At 34.8% G+C, this 24,064-nt stretch overlaps 1 protein-coding gene and 1 pseudogene across 1 annotated transcript in view; both read right to left on the bottom strand.

Moving 5' to 3' along the window:
- Window positions 1-304: 304 nt before the first annotated feature.
- Window positions 305-3,608, bottom strand: LOC127561494 (cyclin-H-like; annotated as a pseudogene).
- Window positions 3,609-12,775: 9,167 nt separating this feature from the next.
- LOC127561959 (cytochrome b5 reductase 4) overlaps window positions 12,776-24,064 on the bottom strand; it is an 89,301-nt gene continuing 78,012 nt past the window's right edge. Inside the window, exon 16 of the mRNA XM_051997336.1 lies at window positions 12,776-22,087. Coding sequence (XP_051853296.1) covers window positions 22,030-22,087 — 58 coding nt within the window. The 3' untranslated portion in view covers window positions 12,776-22,029. The remainder of the gene's footprint in view (window positions 22,088-24,064) is intronic.

Below are 24,064 nucleotides of genomic sequence, written 5' to 3'. Positions count from 1 at the left end.
TCTTGGGAAGAAAACTATTCTTATCATTAACCAAGAGACCATTGCTTAGTAAGTCAACTACCATTTATTAAGTACTTAACTATGTGTCAAACTCTATTAGGTATAAAGACAGTTTCTGTACTCAGAGAACTTACATTTTTAATAAAATGAAGTTTAATTAAAGGAATTAATTTCCAGGGCAGCTAGTTGGTGCAGTGGATAGAGCACCAGGCCTGAAGTCAGGAGGACCTGAGTTCAAATCTGACCTCAGACACTTAACACTGCCTAGCTGTGTGACCCTGGGCACCCAAATTGCCTTAGTAAGGGGGGGTAAAAAAAAAAGTAATTAATTTCCATTGCATGTTTTTGAACCAAGTTAAACAAACTCTATCTTACAGTAGAAGTGGTCAATTTTTGTAATTCAGAACTCAAGAGTTAACTTTAAATATCCAAACATAACATTTTTGGTAATACCCATCAAGTTATAGGGAATCTAGATCATCAGTCCATTTTTCCTCTTCCAACTTAGATTTCTTTGAGAAATACTCATCATCTTCATAACCTTTCCTCTTCTTTACATTTATATTAAATGCAAGTTCAGCACTGTGACATTTCTCTAGTTTCTATTTTAGGGAAGCAACTTTCTCAGGCCTTGGTAGTTCATGCTTCTTTACTAAGGTTTTCATGCATGTTATTGTATCCGATAACTGTGACAAATAAATTCCATTCGCTTTTAGCATTAGACTTTCTGATAAATAACTTTCCATATTAATTTCAGTTTTGGAGGTATTGGATAAAATGATAGTCAGAACAATCTATGAAAGTGTATATAAAAGCCAAGCATCTGTCAAACCAATTCTATTAAGAAAGTCATCAGTTGTTTTTCTTAAAATCACTTATTGGCTTATTTGGTCCTGGAAAGCAGGTCTTCAGATCAACTAGAAAACCTTCAAATGGCTGGTAAAGATAGGAGAAAATAAGGTGGAAATTAAGTGCTGAATAAATGAGTTCCAAATTTTTTTCAAGTGCCTTTTTCTATCCAAAAGGGTTTTCTCAAAGATTTCTAACAAACTATACCCTAGAACACATGATATCCATCTACTTTGCCTGACAAAAAGGTATAAATAAGCATTATTATCTGAAGGTATATTCCATCACTGAATTATTGAGATAAAAATACTTGCAGTATATACATGTTGTATCCACAACAGATCTTGGCATTGTAGGCTCAAATATGGAACAGAAGTCTAGCAGTCTTCTTATAATATTTGCAGAGTATCACAGCTTTATGAGGTTCAAGAAAGATTGGATCCTTTTCCATTTGCTACCACTTTGCACTTGAATTTACAGTTGGAATCAGCCCTGATGTGCCTCAGCTGCTCCTTGCTTGAGAACATTCATTGCTTCTTATGGCTGTTGCTGCGATATATCCTGGGGAGCAGTGGAAGCTGAGGGATGCAGGAGGGCTGAGTAGCAGCCTGGCCTTTTTTTAAGCTAAAATCTTTAACAGGTCTCAGTTTGACTGACGTGGGCAACTGCCCATTCAGTGATTAAGGCTAGGTAAGAAATGAGGAAAAGAATTGCCTCTTTCACTTAGTCCAAAAAAAAAAAAAAATCCTACCTGGGAAGGGAAGACCCTAAGGGTTTCTGGCCAAAACAGAAACAATTGTTACTTACATTCACTCTAGGCCAATCAAGATCCAAATAATGACCAAGTCGGGCTTGGCTTGGGATCTATTGTTGCAGATCAATTATAGCTGAAGTAGCATCTGGAGAGAGACAGTCTATTTTCATCCTCTAGGAAAGGGCTCTTAATCTGAGTTTTATGGTTTTTTACATATAGGATGTTATGGAAATGCTTGTTTTATTCCATAAATTTAAAACAAAATACATTTTGAAAATTAAGTCATATACATGATTGTGTGACCAAGTTAAGGAAAAATATTTTTATAATTATACTTAAATATATTTGGCTTCCTTTGTAAAAAATTTAACTTAATAAAAAATAGGTATTAAAATACATTATTCTGACAATGGGAGTCTATAAGGCTTCTTTAGACTAATAGGTCCATTACATAAAACATTGTTCTTAAAGAATTCACGAGAAGGCAAGACCTCAGGGGAAGACTGTCATCATTAGGTCCATCTTTCAGCTTCTTAAGGACAAGGGCTGGAATAGGACACTTTCTCCTGGTATGAATAAACCCTGCTCTGACTGTTCTTTATATTCTAGTCACCAACTCCCACCGTCCAAATATTTGCCCCAAGTGAAAATATTCCTAGTTATATCTCTATTGCTGTTTATCATGCCATTAAATTAAATATCTGATTTGCATTTCAAATTTTTCTCATTTATCTTGCAGAGCTGAAGGTCTAATCATAGTCTTTATTTATATATTGAATGTGAAATTGGAAAAAGGTTAAAAGCCTGTCACACAATTCAATAGCCAGTTGCTATTTGCCTAGACAGACAGTCTTTTAGAATATAGTCACTGCTATTTTAAATTGATTATAGGGGTTTCTAAAGTGAGATTAAAAGGTGTTGACCATAACCTCTCTTAATCCCTTTGATGTTGGAGGAAATAGATCCCTAAAAGGATTTATCTCATCCAAGGAGCATGATAAATCTTAAAATTAACCAATAAGAGCTTAAAAAGCACCTACTCTATGCCAGGCCAGAATGCTAAAATGGGTTTCTGATCATAAATTAGGTGCCAGAAAATGGATTCAGACAAGATGAATCAGAGGAGTTCAGAAAAAGAGAAATGTTAAAAGAGGAATTCTAAGAAGAGGTTAAAAAGGCAGATCTAATCTAGCATTGGCTTTGATTGTTCCTAGTGCATCCTGGGGAAAATAGAATTTCATAGCAATTTGCCCAAAAGAATCCAGGCTAAAAAGATGATTAAAAAGCCTCAGTGACTGCCTGAAAATGCCAAGTTATCTTCCTCTCTGTTCTTAGATTTTGACTAACCATAGCACTCCAAGAGAAGTGATTGAGTTACAGGTGATTCTAAGAATAACATCTCATGTGAGAATTGTAGAAACAGCTAACAAAGCAAACTGAAAAAGGCTTCTTTTCTGATGTTTCTAAAATAAACAAATAAAAATCAGTGCTTACGGATGTCTTTTGTTTTTATATCACTTATTTCTCAATATATATCTTTTCTCCTTCTCCCAGAGAGTCATATCTTAAAACAAGAATAAAATAGAAAGAAAAATTCAACAAAACTAACCAACACATTGAAAACTATGGCATTCATTATTACCATCTCTACAAAAATTTCACATTTCTTTGTGAATAATAAAAATGATTTTTGATCATTTCACAGTATTCATGTAGGTTTTTTTTATGGTTGTTCAGTCCATTTATGCTATATAAATATGTGTATACTTTTCTGGTTCTACTTAATTCACTTGACATCAGATCATAGAATCTTCCTGTACTTCTCTGTGTTACCCCTAGTCTCAGCGCCCATTGTTATGGGACCCTCTTCTATTGGTGGAGATGAAAGTTCTTCATTTTGGTGTGGAGGAGATGAAAACAAGTGAGGAGGAGAAGTGAGAGGTAAGAGTTCTAAAGCCAGTCCTGCTTTGGGATTCTTGGGGCACCAGTCTTCTTCAGAATCCATCAAGCTTCAAGTTGCTTTGGATTTCTGGCTTCCCCTTTCCCAGCTAGCTACTCTAGAGACCCTTGATTAAGATCTAAAATATTCTCTTTTGATTGAGCTGATCTATCTCACTCCCAATGAGAGAGTGCCTTCACTCTATATTGTCCAGTATATATTCTCCTACATATACCTTCTCTGATTTCTATTTTTCTATGATTTAGAGTGGATTGCTTTATTGTTCTCTATGTATATTAATCACTTCTTACAACATAGAAATATTCCTAGAAATGTTCCCTATCTTTCCATTTTTTTGATACAGATACATACATATACAATACATACATAAATATACAGATAGTGTATATGCTCATATGGACACCAAAATATGTAAACATATTTATACATTTACTCAAAATATTTATGTTTACTGCATTTCCAAAAAAAATAATGTAACTTTTTCATTGTTTTGCTCATTGTCTAGACTTAAAAGTGATGAAGAAAATATTTTTTTAAAAATGCAGATTAAACTTAAAATGTATGTCATGGGGATATTTTCCCAGAGAATTAATTGTTAAACATTTACCAGTATATCCCCACCTTGATATAGATTAACAACTCATCAATAGTTAAGGGACTTGAGATTGCTTGTGGTTAAGACCAGAAGTAGGACTTGATGTTGTTGTTAAAGAGTCGTGTCTGATTCTTCATGATCTCATTTGGAGAAGTTTGGAGAAATTCATGCTTAAGGTGATAAGGTTATGCATTTTTTTGTGGCCATAGTAACTCTTATTCTGAGACTTTCTACAAAAGAAAAGAAAAGTTAAAAATTGAAAGACCTTAATTGATTTTTCAGGGATGCAATAATTCTCTTCTTCAAATTTTCCTCTTTTCCATATTATCAAGAAACTCCAAGCTTAATTAATTGTCCCCTTAATGATGAGTTGTAAGCTACATTAGCTCTCTTTGAGTATTTTTGCAGTACAATTCAGGATTTTTAGACCTCAGATCTATGTTCAGACTCTTAACTTCTGGTTATTGGCCCCAGGGGAAACATTAATTTTATTACAGATTCTGACTTTCACCATTTTTGCAGGAAGAGCTGACTTTGAATTATTCTGACTCAATGGTCTGTGACAGAAAACCTGGGCTATGAAGAAGTCCTATGTGCAGAGCTTAGCAGTCTATTCCCTAGAACAGCTGATGATTAATAATTAACTAGGTGTTTTTGGGGACAGAGCATTGGGTCTGAAGTAAAGAAGACCTGGTTCAAATCCAGCCTCAGGGACTAGTTGTTTGATCCCAGGCAAGTCATTTACTGTCTTCCTCAGTTTCCTCAACTATAAAATGGGAATAATAGTAATACCTACCATCCAGGGTTGTTGTAAGGATTAAATGAAATTTATTTGTACAGTGCTTAGCACAGTGCCTGGCACACATAAGGTACTTAATAAAAGTTTTTCATCCTTTGTTCTCTCCTTTTGGGGGACAAGAGGTGATAAAAGAAACACTGGCTGAGGAAATCTGATCACTCCCTGTAAGTTGTCAATAAAATATTGAGCCAGTTTGGATCTAAGAGATTTGAGTGCTTAGAAATAAAGAAGAGAGAATATTACAGTTAATCCTCTGAGGAGAAATCACTTGGAAGATAGGGAGAAGAATATTTTAGGGGAGTAGGACTCTGTGAGCTCTTTAGAATCAGGAGGATTTTGGATGTCCTATCTTCCCCTTGATCCTAGTAGTATCTACTAATGGCAGTGTCTGCTTTGAGAACCAAGCACAGACTGACCAAGAAAAAGAAAATGGATTTAAGGGCCAACAAAGAGACTAAGCAAAAGTCTCCCATATCTAAATAGAATATATTAAGAATGCCAACAAATGGTCTTCCAAGAGTTTCCCCCAGTTGTGCTTGAGTTCGGTTTAACTGCTTTGCAAGAGTCAATTTTTAAATTTTTATTATAAGTATTTATATCTCAGAAGTCAATAATAATTATGAATTAGTTCTTGATCTATTGCTTTTTTTGAGTTCCAAATCTTAAAAAATGTTAATGAAGATTGACCTTAAAGAGTATGCTTTCATTTCTTTCCTCTGGAGAGCATGGTTGTTAAATATTTATCAGCATACACCTGTATGGCTCTATAAACATTGCTACAGCTCAGTAGGGATGCAATATAAGATTCAAAAAGTGAATCATCACCAGATTGAATGTCTGGTGCCTAGATGAAGGACAATGACAACAACAATTGATATTTGCACAGTGCTTCAAGTGCTTCAAGGTTTGCAAAATGCTTTACATACATTATTATTTGAATCTCCTAACATCCTGACCCTTTGACATATTTTCTCTCTGCTTTTCCTTGGAACTTGTATTTGTGAGAAAATATGAGTGGATAGAGCACCAGCCCTGAAGTCAGGAGGACGGGAGTTCAAATATGAACTCAGACATTTAACACGTCCTAGCTGTGTGACCCTGGGCAAGTCACTTAACCCCAACTGCCTCAGCAAAAAAGAAAAAAAAAGAAAAAAAGAAAAGAAAATGTGTTAGTGACTTTTCAAGGATAATTTGAATCAAACATACCACTATAATAAATATATTTCTAAAATCAAATTGAGTGTATCCTGCTAATGAGGATCTACTGGTAATCATGGAAAGAAGCACACTATTAGGGGCTCAAGAAGTATTAAAACACTACTCTAAACACTCAAGGTTAACCAGAGACCCAAGGGGACAAAGCAGGCATTCACTGGGGACCTCTGGGACAAATGGAGATTGAGAGAGTAATAATAATAATAATAGCTAGCATTTTGGGTTTTTTTAGTATCTACCATGTTCTAGGTACTGTGCTAAGTGCTTTAAAAATACCTTAGTTGATCCTTACAATAATCCTGGGAAATATTGGTGCTATTATTTTCCTCATTTGACATACAAACAAACTGAGATTAAACAGGTTAAGTGACTTTCACAGAATCACACAGCTAGCAAGTATCTAAGTTCAAATTTGAATTCAGATTTATTTTGATTCTAGGTTAAGCACTATATTCACTGTACTACTCAGAGACCCAGAGACACCTAAAATATAGTAGCCAGAATTGAAAACAATTCTTCAAATGAGGTTTGACAAGGTTCCTTTGTAGTTCTAAACAGTATATATATATATATATATATATATATATATATATATTATATATATATATATATATATATATATATATATATATATATATATATATGACTGTGTAATCCCCTTCTCCCATCATATGGCTTTCTGGCTGATTGGTCATGTCTGGGTACTGGACTTCTAGACACTCTTTGGGTGCACCATTGGCTGCCATCATGCCCCAAGTGTTTTTTGCCTTGGGCCCTGGGGCTGGGCCCCTCATCCCATTTCCCTGAATCTGTCTGCATTCTGAGGCCCAATGGAAGCCTCTGTTGCATTTTGGATATGGGGTTTGGGGTCTTGTTCTCCCACCTTGTCTTCTCACTCTATCTCCATTTCTACATTGGGCTCTTAGATGTCCAATTTTTCCACACTGAAAACATCGACGAATTTGTCTAGAAGTCCCTTGCCAAGAGGGACCCTGTCTTCTCATGTTTATATATATATATTTTTTTTATATATATGTTTATATATATATATGTGTGTGTATATATATATATATATATATATATATATATATAGAGAGAGAGAGAGAGAGAGAGAGAGAGAGAGAGAGAGAGAGAGAGAGAGAGAGTAGGGTCAGCATCCAGACGACAGAACAATGAGGGTCAGCATCCAGACGACAGAACAATGATATTGAATTTTGTGAATCAGGGAGAACCATCTGACTTCATCTGAAGTTGATTGGATCTGGTCCAATTTATCTGATCCAGTTTTGGCTCAGCTTTTATTATTTATAAGTTACTTTAATGAATACTTTTGACTTTTGGCTGAAAACACTGTTCGCTGCAGGAATCTTTTATATTGTTTGACAGTTGGCTAATGAGTTCAACCAGTTTTATTTACCAAGTCTAATAGTTTTTAGCCCCAGTTTTTTCATCTTTTTTTAAAGCTAGTATTTATATGGAGTTTTTGAGGCTTACAAAATACTTTACATATGATATCTCATTTAATCCTCACAAAAGAAGTATCATTATTACCCTCATTTTATAGATGAGGAAACTGAAAGAGGTTAATTCAATTGCCTTGCTCAGAGTCAGATAGATAATAAGTATCTCAGACAGGATTTGAACTCAAGCCTTTCTGATTCCTGATGGGGCATTCAATCTACTCTGCTGCAAGCTGCCTTTAGCCTAGTTTTCAAAGAGAATTGGTCCTATTCAGAAGTTCCTTTGAGGAAACAGTGATATTTGCAGTTGTTTTAGCATCATAAGTTAATAAATGCCCATATGAATGAATGAATAAAACAATTATTAAAGCATTTACTATGAGCCAGCTAGGGCAAGTAGGTGGAACAGTATATATAATAATAATGATGATGATGAATGCTGGCACTTATGTAATGCTTACTATGTACCAGGAACTGTGTTAAGGGCTTTATAAGTGGTATCGCATTTTATCCTTGCAACAACTCTGGACAGTAGTTCTATTTTCATTTCCATTTTTACAGAGGAAACTGAGGCAAATATTGCTTAAGCAACTTGCACAAGATCACACAAAGGCTGCATTTGAATTCAGATATCCCTGACAAGGGCAGCTAGGTGGTGCAGTAAATAGAGTTCCAGGATTGAATCAGGAAGACCTAAGTTCAAATCTGGCCACAGACACTAGCTGTGGGACTCTGGGCAAGTCGCTACTTAACCCTGTTTGCATCAGTTCCTCATCCACAAAATGGGCTAGAAAAGGAAATAGCAAACCAATTCAATATCTTTGTCCAGAAAACCCCAAATGGGGTCATGGAGAGTAGGATACGAGTGAAACATCTCCAAATCCACTTCATCACCTAATTGCATACAGATAGCACAAGGCAAATGGTAAGGCGCAGTGGACCACAGAGAACAATAGCAGGGTAAATGACAAGCCTGGCGATGTACCAGTTTACCAGATGGTAAACTTCCTCTCATACAAGCAGTGTGAGCAGCCATTTTCATAACCCATGACTGTTGGGAAGTGGGTAGGTGAAAATGACTCTGAGTGACCTTCTGTGAAGTTGGAGAGGAAGGTTGGGAATGAACATCCAGGCAGAAAGGAGCATGTGATAGATGTTTAGAATTTGGCAAAAAGGGCTGGCATGGCATGCAGGGGTCCTCAAACTTTTTAATAGGGGGCCAGTTCACTGTCCCTCAGACTGTTGGAGGGCCGGACTATAGTGAAAACAAAAACTTTGTTTTGTGAGCCTTTAAATAAACTTCATAACTCTGGGTGAGGGGGATAAATGCACTCAGCTGCTGGCCCACAGGCCGTAGTTTGAGGATCTCTGGTAGGGGAATGATTCATTGGGTTCTGTATGCAATTAAGTGATGAAGTGGATTAGAGCATTCAGATTGGAGATGTTTCACTCGTATCCTACTCTTCATGACCCCATTTGGGGTTTTCTGGACAAAGATACTGAGTTTGGGCTTTCTAGCTGTCTGTTGGGATGGGTCAGAGGCAGGTGAGGAAGTAGGCTGGGGCAAGTGAGAGGAGAGTCCCACAGATCCCTTTATAAAAATATAGCTATTCTTTTATGAAATACAGAGAATTGTCATGTCACAATACAGATGAATGTTAACCTATTTGGAAAATGGGAAGTTCTCAGTGCAATAACTATCTGAATTTTTTTTCCTGAAAATTTCCAGAGCCTATTCCCTCAGAACTGGCTAACAATCACCATTAACATCAAATGAGCATTTTTTTTTTCAGAACAGAAGCATCATACTGGTCTGTCCAGAATAAGTCTGCAAACAATGTAATAAATAACTTCCTCTTGGTTCTTGAATTTCCCTCTGGCCAATAAAGCTAATCAAAAAATTCTTACTCAGAACATGAATTTCTTGAATGCTGGGAAGAAAGTTTCCAAATCCCTTTTTCAGAATTATCATTTGCTTGTTATAAGCATAGTGGGCAAAATAGAGACCTATTAATTAGAACCGGAAAAGACATTAGAGATCTAATCCAATCCCTTCATTTAAAACATGAGGACCTGGTGATCAGACAAATACAGTTGCTTACTTATGGTCACACAAGAATGGGATCTAGCTATGTTTTGCTAGAAAGCAAAGGGTTTTTTAAGTGTTAGTGCCAAGTTAACATTAACATATAAATACTATATGTCAGCTATTATTATTACTACTTGCTAAGCATCTTTAGCTGGGTCAAATTTCTCTAAAATGTACATCCCTTTTATCATTCTTGGTGGCTGCTAATTATACCTTTTGTGGCTTAATGTTAACATGGCACTGACTTAGGGATAGTGCACTTAAAGAGACCTTTACTTTCTATTGTTTTTGTTTTGTGATAGGGTTTTTAAGATGAAAATCACTTTAAATATTGAAATTTCTTTTACCTTAATTTCTCATCTGCGTATCACTTGTTCTCTCTTTACTAATAAGATGTTCCACAAAAGTCCTACAATAATGCATTATCATAGTATAGAGTTGCCCTTGGATTCTCAGTAGAATTCAAAGCTTGGGCAGATTTTAACTAATCTGGAAAGACTTGGCATAAGGCCCTGGTATTAGATTTGTGTCTGCTGTCTATGGGCCAGACTACCAAGTAAGGGAAAGTAATGATATCAAAAAGTTGGTCACCATTTGGTGAACATTTTGGGGCACAAGAAATCATGAATATATCTCCTAAATTATGTTGGATTTTCATTCTTCATTGTCAAAAAGCAGAAGAGGTTTGATTCCTGAATTACTAATGATTATTTTACTTGCTATAACTAAGGTTGGAACCATCATTACATCATGGAGGTGGGGATTACAATCTAATCTGTTTTTTTGCCATCCTTTTTCCTACAATAACAATCATAATCTGTGCATTACCTCCAACTAGAAAGCACACTAAAATCCACACTTTTTCATGGTGAAAACAGCTATTATATTATTGTATCTAAATTGAGACAGCATCTACATATATACAAAATATGGTTATATATATATATATATTGAATTGCTTGCCATCTGGGGAGGGGGGTGGGGGGAAGGAGAGGAAAATCTGAAGCACAAGGCTATGCAAGGGTCAATGTTGACAAATTATCCGTGTACATGTTTTGAAAACAAAAAGCTTTTTAAAAATTTTAAATATGGTTATGGCTTCTTTTTTTGGTTTTGGCAAACTGATTGTTGCAAAGTATCAATTCAGTGATATGCAGTCAGTGGCACAGAGGACAAATACGGTCATTTGGAAAAAAGATCAATTTTGCTGCAGTCTAAGGCCTCTGGTTATGCACTGACATGTCTTGAGTCTTCTGTTTGATAGGTATTCTGTATATGCTGTCACCCTTTGCTTTATTTCATTCAGGGTTTATGAACTTACTTTCAAAAAGGATTTTAGGCAGTTTACTGAAATAAATACAACTTTCTGTGTGTGTGTGTAGTTTCTTGGACCCAATTAGATAGGAGAGAAATGATTATTTCTCTCTCATTATGAATCAGTTATTGAATTAGGAACCTGGATTTTTTCAGAAGCCTGTAGGTGGTTCAGTCTCTAAAGAGCATTGCTAATAATGACTTTGAATTAACTTCTTTTTTAACAATCTTGTTCAGACACCACTCAGGTGGGGAAGCCCAATGTACTCTACTAGGTCTGAGTGAAGGTAAATACTTTGATTAAATTATCCAAGGTTGGGGGTAATTTCAAAGTAATGACATAATCAAAAATTACAAGTTAGTCCCCTAACCCCTTATTAAGATCCACTTGTCATTATGCTCCTCATTCTCTCTTATTGTTAACCAATAAGAATTGACGGCCACCCTCAGGAACATCCATCATTCCAAGGGCACATAAACTGTGAAACCACCTCCATGACTGGTCTTTGACATTCAAGAGTGTCATTAATCCATTTTATTGGTAATATGCTAATCTTGTTAATAAAATTATTAATTACCCAGAAACTGTCTTTTGAACTTTTTAAAATGTCACAAATATGACTGCTGAGTCCTCAGTATATGTATTACATATAAGCATATGAAGGGATTTAGAGTAGGATTTCTTGGTTATTTAATATAAAAAAAGGGAAATTAATTTAGGATTATAGTAGGTCAGGTCTATTTCATAGTGTCTGATTTATGGCTGCTATGACTCTTTCTTTAATGTATATAAAAATATATTTGCTATTTAGGATATTTGTAATTGCAAGTCCTGTGCTAAATGACTTAGTGGATAAAGTACTAGACATGGTGTCAGGAAAACTTGAGTTCCAAGCTTGAAGCTGACATTTACTAGCTATGAAACCCTTGACAAGTTAATCTCTCAGACTCAGTTTGCTCATCTGTAAAGTAGAAACAATTATAGTACCTCTATATAGATTTTTATGAAGATCAGGTGAAATAGTTTATAAGTATTTTACAAACCTAAAAATTTTGTAAATCTTATCTGTTATTATTAGAATCCTTCTTTTGTGAATGTAAACAAACATAATTTGATAGAAAATGAATATTTGTATACAGTAGTAATTAATTGCTTGTTGGATAGAAAATGACTATTTGGATTTAGTGGTGATTATCTGTGTAAGACACTTCAATATATGAAGTACTGAACAAAAAACCTTGAGGTTAAGCTGTTTTTTGTACCTGTAACATGCTTTAGAGCTTCAAGATTGGCTTAGGAGGGTTAATTAAGATGTCAGAAATTCAGGCCATCACAGACTTCCTTCTTTTGCCATGAAGATTCATGACCACCTACCTGGATGTCTGGATGCCTGGGACCCTGGGTTCTAGGAAACTTATAGACAACTGCTTCAAGAATCCAACCAAGCCCCCAAACAGGCCCCATACTCTGTGAGAAGAGATCTGATAAATTTATAGTTACCTATGAAGTCAATTACTGTCTTCTCCATTCCCTCATCTTCTCTTCTTATTTTCCCCAATCACTCTACAATACTCAAAAGACCCAAAGGATAGAAGTGGGAGCAGAAGTGACAACTTGCTTTTATTGCTCTGGGGCAGTCATTATCCTAGAGTCCTTAGAAATTGAGGAAAACTCATGAAACATAAAATGACATGAAAAAGTGGAATCTTTTTTTTTTTTAAGCAAGACTGAGAAAAACATCTTTTAAAAAATTTATTAATTTTTGACATTTACTTTTATAAGATTTTGATTTCCATTTTTCTTCTTCCCCTTAACCCTTCCCAAGATGACAATCAATCTGATACATATACAATCATATTAAGCATATTTCCACATTAGTCATGTTGTGAAAGAAGAGTCAGAATAAAAAGAAAAAATCAAGAAAAAGAAAAACACCCAAAGTGAAGAGTATGTGTCAATCTGCAATCAGATTTCATAGTTCTTTTTCTGTGGATGTAAATAGCATTTTCCATTATAAATCTTTTAGAATTATCTTAGCTCATTAGTCCATCATAGTCGATCACCTACACGATGTTGTTGTTTCTGTGTACAATGTTCTCCTGGTCCTGCTGACTTTACTCAGCATCAGTTCATGAGCTTATGTAAGCCCAGTTTTTCTGAAATCAACTTGCTCATTATTTCTTATAGAACAATAGGATTCCATTACATTCATACACCACAATTGGTTCACCCATTCCCCAACTAATGGATAGCAAGCATCTCGATGTTCAATTCTTTGCCACCACAAAAATAATTACTATAAACGTTTTTGTACATGTGGATCCTGTTCTATTTTAATGATCTCTTTGGGATACAGACCTAGTAAGGCATTCCTGGTAAAAGTATATACACAGTTTTATAGCCCTTTGGGCAGAGTTTCAAATTTATTTCCAGAATGGTGGTATCAGTTCACAACTCTACCAATGCTTTAGTGTTCCCCACATCTTCTCCAACATTTATTATTTTCCTTTTCTATCATATTAGCTAATCTGATGGATGTGAGGTAGTACTTCAGAATTATTTTTATTTGCATTTCTCTAATTAATAGTGATTTAGAGCATTTTTTCATATGACTATAGATGGTTCTAATTTCATTTGAAAACTGCCAATTCATCTTTTGATATGAATTGTTACCCCTCCCAAACTTGCAACATGCCTCTCAATATTCTGAGATTGTAAAAGGTCATATCTAATATCAGATCTTTCAATGGAACCTTCTGAGAGGCGGCAAATACTGGCAATTTGTGTTGGAAGTCTATGATGACTGCTAATATTCTGTACTGATGATTAAAGAGGGATCCAGGTTTTAGAAAACAGGCATAGGAGAATTAACGTCCTTTTGTAAATGTGGAACATCTGACATGTTCCCTTCTGAATCTGTTTGATGCCTATAGAATGCCTAGAGTTAGGGGAGGTTGGAACTCCAGTGCACTATAAGGATATATGTACACTACATAGCTAAATTGACCTGATGGTAAGTTGGTTTTATTTAACTATTTTTGTTACCCTTAGAACACTCACTGAATAGATGGATGAAGAGAGGAAGGTATCTATTAATAATAACTGTACTTATATAGCACTAAGTAGCATTGAGCTAGGAGGTTTATAATTATCACATTTCATCTTCACAACATCCCTGGAAGGTAGGTGCTATTATTATTCCCATTTTACATGAGGAAATTGAGGCAAAAAAAAAGATCAGACACTAGTAAGTATCTGAGGTCAAATCTGAATTAAGATCTTCTTGACTCCCAGCCCAATATTCTATCCACTGTGCCATCTTGAAATTACTATAACATAAACAAGCAATATCAATAGTACTTTAAAAATTCGTAAATGGATTTAAGGGATTATAGAATTTGTTATTGTTCATATAAATGTTGAATTTACTTCAATGGATCTAGAATATGAGTGTAGATATTCCCTCAACTGATGCAGACTGCAAACTATTCTTTGTGGTTTTTGTCCATGTTCTTCCACAAAGCATCTATTCAAGATGCTGGGATTCTTCCTTTAGGCCTTAAAAAAAGGATTTCTGCCCAAAACATCAACTTAAGTAACCTTTCAAAATGGGGTTACCACTATGGGGGGGTGGGTTTTCTATTTTTTTTTCTAAAAATATTCAGAGTAGATCAATTTTTCCCCCCATTATTATTTATACCTTAAGTCCATCACTTTTTGGAAATGGTGCTTTTTTCTTAAACATTTTCAGAAAATTAACTCCTTCACAAATATTATTTGGATCACAGATAGCAAATGCAATAGTACTCCCTGATGGTAAAAGCTAACAATCTTTTTCAATAATGTGATGGAAGAGACAGGAAAGGAGGAAAAAAGTCACCAGCAAAGAGAAGTTATTTGAATGACTGAACATGATGCTAAAAATAACTTTTAAGAACTACTTTCAAAAATATTCTATATAAAAAAAATATTTTTGGTTTTCCATTTAAGATAAGTTGCATAGTATAGTTCAAATTTACAAGTCACAGACAGGAAAATTATCTCGGCAATTACCTTTTTTATTTTCCTCTTCACCTATAACCTGCCATTTCTATTCTCACATGCATTAGATGCTATTCATCATGCCATTTTTCTCTGCTGGATAGTATGAATGATTGGAGTTTATTCCACCATACCAGGGGTGTTACCTTGCACTGTGCATCACTTAGAGCACATTTATCTTATTAATGGTGTGCTCTTTGATTAGGCCTGCATGACAACCCTGCAGAGTGGTATTGAAGAGACTTGGAGGTGGGGAGAGGTGGGCAGCAGGTTTCCTTTTCAAATGGCTGCCCTCCTAACATTGGCACTCTCTAAGGCAATTTGACTTTGATAAGACTTTTAAATAGGGGAAATGTTTTCATTAAAAAAAAAAAAGGCTAACCTTGCTGAAACTGATGAGGAGAGCAGCACATATAAAAACAGGGCATCTGACTTTCTCTTCCTTGACTAACAGCAAAAGGTTTGAGACAATAAATTTGTTTATATAAAAAAGTAGTTGCTTAAATATTTGTAATAATTTGTAATAATTATATGCTAAATGAAATATATATTTAGAAAGCAATTTTGAAGTACAATATAACCTCACACCATCATATTGGCTCACACGACAGAAAAGCAAGATGACAAATGCTGGAGGGGATGTGGGAAAATAGGTACAAACTGATGGTTGAGTTGTGAACCATTCTGAAGAACAATTTGGAACTATGACCAAAGAGCTATAAAACTGTGTGCAGTTTTTTGTGGTAGCAAAAAATTGGAAATTGAAGGAATGCTTATTAGTAAGAAAATGGCTGAACATGATGTGATATATGATTGGGACAAACCACTATTGTGCCATTAGAAATAATGAGCAGGATGAAAACTCTGAAAGACTTCTATGAAGCGATGCAAAGTGAAATAAGAACAACCAGAACATTGTACTTGATACTAGCAGTACTGTAATGATCAACTGTGAAAGACTTAATTACTCTGATCAATAAAATGATCCAAGATAATTCCAAAGGACCCTTGATGAAAAATGCTATCAACCTCCAGAGAGAAAACTAATGAATTCAAAGTTCAGATTGAAACATACTTTTTCCCCCCCTCACTTTGCTTATTGCTTTTTATTTATTTTTTGTGTGGCATGGCTAAATTGGAAATACATTTTGCATGCTTTCAAGTCTCCTGGATATCATATTACTTGCCTTCTCAGTAGGTGAGTGAGGAACAGGAAGAAAAGAAAGAATTTAGAACTCATTTTTTAAAAAAATGTTACAAGAAAAAAATTTTTAAAGAAAAATGTTTAGCCCTTTGTTTTGTTTGAAAAGCTACAAAATGAAAAATACTACATCATGTAATTTTAATTTACATGTTTATGGTATTTATGTGAATTATATAATTTTTATTTACAAATTTATTTTATCTGTACAAATCATTTTTAAGATCAGGTGGTTAAAATACTTCATAAAATTTCTTTTTGAATTACCCTGGCATTTTGTAATAAAAACACTACCTCATTCTCTGTACCTGTTTGTTTCTCTCTCCCTTCCCCTTTCCCATCCCCAATCTTCAGTCTCTCTTCTCTCTCATAAAAGTTTGCTGGCAGAATATTTTCATTTGTCAACTGGAAAGTACAGCCAAGGGTTTAAAGAATTACATATATCCAAAGAAAATAAGCCCAGCCTATCTGAGTTTTATTTGCTCAGACAGATAAACAGAACACTTTAAAGCAATACTGGCAAAAGTCTATTAGAAAACAATGTAGAGTCAACAATAGTCTTAAAAAAAAAAAAAAAACTCAAATTGAATTTGTAGTGCAGACCTGTGACTGGTAAACCATTTTAAGTTAATTTCTGTTATCTGGCAGCCTCTTCTAACGTTTTCTAACGCCAAGAAATCAAACAATAATTGAAGCACAGGTAAACGATGGAGGAACAGGAAGAAAGTGGGAGCAGAAATCCACCACCAAGAATAAATTTTTAAAACTCTCATTTGCATTGGCAACCCAATTGAGATTTGAACATTGGTCTCCAGAGGGAAATGAATCTTCCCAAGGGTTCATTTCCTTGCTCTATGACTGCTTTACAATCAGTCTATTAAAACAATATGGATCAGGAAATACTGTGTATTTCACAGTACTGTGATCAACAACTTGATTAAGAAGGCAGGGAAGACTCCTTACTAGTTCTATTGTGTAAAATTCGCTTCAGTAAGTTGGGGAAATTCACATCCAATTGCCAGAAAGATGTATAAAGATTAGAATTCAAAGGAGCAATTTAATAATAGGGACAATTCTTTGATTTCTAAAGAAAAGCAAGGATATTGAACATAACCATATGACATTTGGGTAAGCTGTCATATTTAGAACTATCATGTGAAATAAATATTTTGAAGATTCAAAGCAGAATTGAACTACTCGATTTCTCTGGAGGGCTTTGCTGGGCAAATAAATTGCTCTTTAGGCCCTCTATAGGGACATGTTTGTCATTTTATAATTGTACTTGATAGGTTGCAGAGGTTGGATATCTCCTTACTGTGTGGTATCTCTCCAGCCCTTCTCCAACGCAGAATGATCCGGAAGCATCCATACAATACACACTGACCTTTCAATAACCATCTCCACCACTTTTTTTGTTCCCAGATTTCGGACTTCATTAGTGGAGGGAATTCCTGAGCAGAATCTCCCTCCACTGGTAACTTAAAAAATCAGATTCCTAAAGATGCTGGAGCACTCAAAGATAAATGACTTGTCCATGACTACACAGCCTGAATCATTAAATACAAGAACCTTATTAAATAAGTTAAAATTAAGAACCTCTTAAACAAAAAATTCTTAACTTTTTTTGGTCATGAATTCTTTTGGCAGTTGGGTGAAAACTAAAAACCCATTCTCAAAATGATTTTCCATGCATAAAATACATAGGATTACAAAAGAAACCAATGAAGTTTCCATTGTAAGTTTAAAAAAAATTTTTGTTTCTTATCCAAATTTATGAATCCCTTTAAGTCTATAAATGGATCCCTTTGGAGTATGTGTTCCCCAGGTTAAAAACTTCTTCCATAAATCCAACTCTTCCAGAATTAAAGGCCAGCTCTATGCACACAATATTCTGTGTTGTTTCTTTAGCTCTATTATTCTTGGTGATCTCATCTGTGACCACTGCAATATTTTAGTTTATGGAAACAAATCCTCCTCAAAATTAGGCATTTTCCTTTCTGACTAAATCTGACGAAAATTACCAAAGAAATATATTTCAGTAAACATAAGGAACTTCAAGAGTTATTTGTTTTCATATAAAACATTTCCATTACACTGTGGAAATATTATTTCTTTTTACTTTTTCAAATGTTGTAAAGTTCCACAAAGTGTGTCAAAGTTTGTGCAGGGGATAGGGGTATGTGTATATGTGTGGAAATAATGCTGAAATTCAAATTTATATTAACCAACATTTATTAAGCACCTACTATATACTAGGCACTGTGCTACAGAAAATTTTTAAAACTGTCCTGCCCTCAAGGGGTTTACAATCTAATGAGGGAATGTGATCTGTATATAAATAAGTGTATAAACAGTCAGAAAATGATGAGGGAAAGGGGAAGAAGAAAACTTTATGAAAAAAATCTGAGAAGGGAGAAATTCCTTCTAACTGGAAAGTTTTGTTTCATGGTTTCATGGAAGAGCTGGCACCTGGGACCATACCTGGAAAAGCATAATTTCAAGAGTCAGAATTGAAGAGGTAATGTGTCTTAGGAATGAGGCATAATCAGTATGAATGCAGGGATGAGAGAATGTGCATTTAAAAGTCAAGGAGTATCTAGGATTATATCATGGAATATCTAGTTTACCTGGAAGAGAGATTATATAAGAGGAAAAAAAGTGAAGGCTAGAAAAGCACTCTGAAGATAGTACAAGGCCCTTAAAAGCCAGGCTTGAGAATTTGTACTTTACTGAGAAGGAAAGAGGGAGACACTTAAGGTTTCTGAGAAGGGGAATGACATGACTGAGATATGGCATAGAAGGGAAGCTAGGACTTAGAGGCACCAAGATCTTCTGGTTCAAATCTTGCCTCGAGCACTGACTAGCCAAGGGCAACTCAATCTCTTTGAGCTCCTTAAAACTAAGTTATAAATAGGCTGTGGAAAAACTCCCTCCATCAATGAAATCTACATCCTTATCATGTTTGTGATGTGACATACTCAGAGAACTATATATTAAAGATATTTGGGCACCCACCCACTTAGAGCTCTTAACAGTATACAAAAAATGATGAAAACCTGAGCTAAAGCAGTGGCAGTGTGAGGCTGATAAGAAACCTAGAAAACAGCTATTAATATGGTGCAATTAATAGGATTTAATAACTGACAATATGGGAGATGACAGAAAAGGTGAATGAAAGAAGGCTCTCAGATTTGGTGACTGAGAGGATGGTACCATCAACAGAAATATTGATGTTAGATGTAGCTGGGTTTAGGATGGAGGAGGGAGTAATAACGTTGGGAGGTAGGTGGACAGGTATTATTATTATCCCCATTTAACTATTAAGGAAAATGAGGCAAACAAAGGGATTTGCCAATGTCCCCTTAGCTACAAAAATTTCTGAAGGCTGGATATGAACTCAGATCTCCTGATTCCAGGCCCACTGAACAATCCACTGACCTGTCTGCTTCCCAATTCATGGAAATTTTACACTATCTGTGAGAAAGCCAGATGATGTCCAGCAAGGGAGGGATTGGGACTTATGAGTCATCTGTGACTGGAGCTATAGTAGTATATGAGACAAGCAAAGGAGGGAATAAAAAGAGAAAAGTTAGAAGGATAAAGCCATCAGGGACACCCATACTTAGGGCCTGGGAAGAAAAGCCTCAAAGGAGTCTAAGAAGAGGCAGATAGGAGGAGAACAAAGAGAGATTCGTATCATGGAAGTCAAAAGATATATTGGATGGGATGTCAATGTTACAAGTTGCACAAAAGTCACAAATGAAGTGATTAGGTTCCAAAGCTAGCCCACATAATCCAATATACAAGTAAAAAAAAAAACATGTGGGATGAAAACTGGAAAAACGTTCTATTATTCCAGTCCTAATACAGAGAAAATACAAAAAAAAAAGAAACTCTTTATTTTACTGCTGGTGTTAATTTAAGTGCTTAAATAGGGGAAATCACTTTAGTTAGAGCGGCACAAAGAGGTAGAGGAAAAGCTTTCTGCACATTCTGAACTGCAAAATACTTCTAAGGGCTTTAGAAGATTTGAACTTAAAAGTTTAGAGCTAGAAGAGGCCTTAAAATAAACTGATTTTATAGATGAGGAAAAACAATGTTTGAGGAAGTTTGAGTCACACATCATACAGTTAGTTTAGAGGGAGATACAGTAATAAAATTCAGGATTTCATTCATTTCCATTCCTCCTCAATTTAGGGTATATCAATGAGGATTTGGAGGATAAGGTATAATCCTAGGCCACAGGATCACTTATCTGGTTACAAAATTTTGTAAAATAAATTTGGACTTTATTTTATCTTAGATATATGAAAACAATATCCAGCATGATGCTATTATAACAAGTTAACCTGAAAAAATTCCAAATCACTTTGGCTATTTGACCTCTTTACTCAGCATTAAATAAAACCATGCATCCATGTGAACTTCATTTTAGCTACCTTGCCAGCACTTTTCTACATGCCTCCCATGGAAGCAGATAAAGATCTGGTTAAGAGGAAGAATAAACTATCAACATACCCACTCAGGAATTTCCCCACTATGAGGTAGAGAGAAGAATGACTAGCAAAGAACAAAGTAGTTACACAATGTTGTTTATAAAACCAGACAGCCAAACAGTCTCAAAATAAAGTATTAGAATTTAACTCACTTCTAATCCACATTTCTTTTTCTCTCCCTCCATCTCCTTTCAGTCTTGTCTATTCTCCCAATGAACAACCTTTCAAATGTTTTCCTTTTTTTTCCTGGCTGATCCCTTATATTCTCTGTGCTGATTTAATAGAGTTTTTCATTTGATTTTGGTTAAAGTGACACCTTTTCTTATACTATCATTTATCTTGAGTTATTTTTCCTATCATACAACCAAGCATTTTCACAAAGGTTTACCCAAAATTCAAAATAGTTCTTTCTCTCCCTGAATTCTTCTTAATGCTACAGCATTCATCTGGAGTTTGTGACACCTGTTTTCTAAGTCCCAGCCACCGTATACTAACTAGCTTTATGACCTTGGGAAAATTATTTACTTTTACTTTCTCTGGATCTGTGTTTCCTCATCTATAAAATAAAGTTTGGATCTGATGATTTCTATTTCCTTCTAGATCTAAAGTTATACAGAGAGGGACATTGGATTTTAGAGCTGGTGGTCCAGCCTTGCTACATTCATCACATTTCCAACAAGAATTTTAAAAATATCTACATATAATTTTATTCTACTTTGTATCAATGTCACATACATTAAAAAAATCTTGTTTGTATCATTTAATAAGTCATGACATTCCATGGTTTAAAACTAATAACAAGAACCTAAGTGATCATTTCCTGAGTTAACAGTGCAATGTAAAATTTAGACTGTATTGCTAAGAAGACATTTTACAGCATAGAAATGTGATCAAAGTGACCATTTATCACATCATGAATCATAAAATACTTATAAGAGGGGCTTACAGTAGAACAGTGAATCGTTTAAAAGTGATTCTGTAACATTTTTCATCTAGAGCCATAAATACTGTCTCCATGATGAACTTTATCCAGATGAAAAGCCAACAATACTAGTAAAATCAGTTGAGATGCCAAGATAAAGCCTGACCAATGATGTTACTGCAAAAATGATTGCATATCACTGAAGAAGCCCTAAGACTGGCCTTGTAGTCACCATCTTATCATGTGTATAAAAAAAGGTTTTCTTTAAAAAAAAAAAAAATCCAAGCACTCAGAAACAGCTACATAAATTTGGCAAGATCCTGCAGGAGTTCTTCAATATGCAGTAAAACTATAGACCTCTTCTTGAGAAAAGTTAAGATCCTTCAATAACCTGAAAGAGAAAATCAAAATGTATGTTTTTTTTAGGGTCATCAGGAAGGAGAAAGGAAAAAGCAAAGTTAATAGTTTGCCAATAACACTAAAACATCATGCCATTAATAGATTTAGTCTGGCTAAGCACTGATTCTGGACAAAATCATTTTTAAAACTATCTTTAAATTGCTTTAAGAGAAAATAACAGATTTCAGAAATGATATCCATTCTATAAAACAGATATTCAACATGTGTAACATGGTAAAGACAAATAGAAAAAAAGGATGTCTCAATACATTTCAGATGATTACTCTTAAAAATATCCGTCACTTATTATTGTTCATTCATTTCAGTGGTGTCCAACTCTTTGTAACCCCATTTGGGGCTTTCTTGGCAATGATACTAGAGTAATTTGCTATTTCTTTATCTAGGTCATGTTACAAATAAGGAAACTGAGGCAAACACGGGGAGTGATTTGCCCAGGTCACAGAGCTAATTAATATCTGAGGTCAGAAACTTCAGGCCTGATGATCTATGCATTGCACCACCTGGCTTATCCCTATCCCCATAGCAAATACAGAGGAAAAAAAAAAGTTTTTTTTAACTGCAACTAACTACTCCCCACTCTTCCATCAGGACTTAATGATGGAAAAGAATATTGACTCTGGAGTTAGGGATACAGATTTAAATTCTGCCTCTAAAGTGTACCATATGACCTTGGTCAAGTCATAGAATCTCCTTAAAAGAAATTTATTTTTCTGTAAATGAGGGGCTTTTGCTAGATGGTCTTTCAGGTCCCTTCTAGGTCTCTTTCCTATGATCCTATGTAAAAGACAATTCTGATGATATGAATTTGAACTTTTTGTTCAGATAGTATTAAAGCATTTGTAATTAAAAGGGAAACAAGTGTTTATTGCAAACTTCTTTGAGAAAGGTCTGGTATCTTAAGATATTTACAAAATTTGTAGAACTATATGAAAACAAGTATTACTACCCAATAGATAAATGTCATAGGATATGAGCTGGCAATTTTCAAAAGAAGAAAGTAAAAGTATTAACAGTTACACACACAAAAAAAATGCTCCATCTCAGTAACAGTAAGAGTGCAAATTAAAGCAGTGACAAATTTTGGAGCACCTACAGTCATAAAAATTCACTGTTAATTTAATTTGGAATTGCTCCAACCATTCTGGAAAGCAATTTGGAATTATATCCAATTAGTTACTAAACTGAACATACATAACCTTTGACCTAGCAATATTCCAAATAGGTCAAAAGAAAATGAAAAGATTTTACTTTATCAAACAATTCCTTATTCTTGGTGAGACCCAAGACAAGACTAAATATCCCACATTTTGGAGGATCATCTTTAGCTGATGTCTAGGTAAGTCTTCCATGACTATAATACATTTTTTTTTCCCATGTCATGCTTGTGATTGGTTTCCCAAACTCCTATTTGCTTAACCTCAGCCAAGAGGCTTTCCCTCACTTTTTTCTTCTGGACAATAAAAATATTCCATTACATTAAAAAAAAATCTAGTCTTCAAGGCCCTTTCCTTCCTACTTTTTATCTCCTTTTATCTTGACCTTCTGTTCATCTAGAAGAATTTTGTTTTATTTTATCTAGTTGCATAAATTAATTCTTTGGAAATTTGATTGCAATGGCAATGAATCTATAAATAAATTTCAGTATTGTCATCATCTTTATTATAAGAAATTAATCTCTTAATCAATTCTTTAAATGCTTATTTTATTTTTTAAAAAGTGCTTCATAGTTATATTTATGTAATTCCTGTGTATACCACAGTAGCTACACCCAGATATCTTATATAGTTTAGTGATTGTTTTTCCCCCTAAATTTTATTCAATATGGAACAAATCTCTTTTATTAGGGAGGCTAACTATATTCACTACCAAATCCACAGCTACAATGGAATTCGATTGCTGGTCCAACACCAGCCTCAGTCTTTTTACAAAGGGGAGTCACACTTTAATC

Source organism: Antechinus flavipes, chromosome 4 (assembly GCF_016432865.1).
Source record: "Antechinus flavipes isolate AdamAnt ecotype Samford, QLD, Australia chromosome 4, AdamAnt_v2, whole genome shotgun sequence".
Lineage (NCBI taxonomy): Eukaryota > Metazoa > Chordata > Mammalia > Dasyuromorphia > Dasyuridae > Antechinus > Antechinus flavipes.
This window is presented reverse-complemented; position numbering and strand designations above follow the sequence as displayed.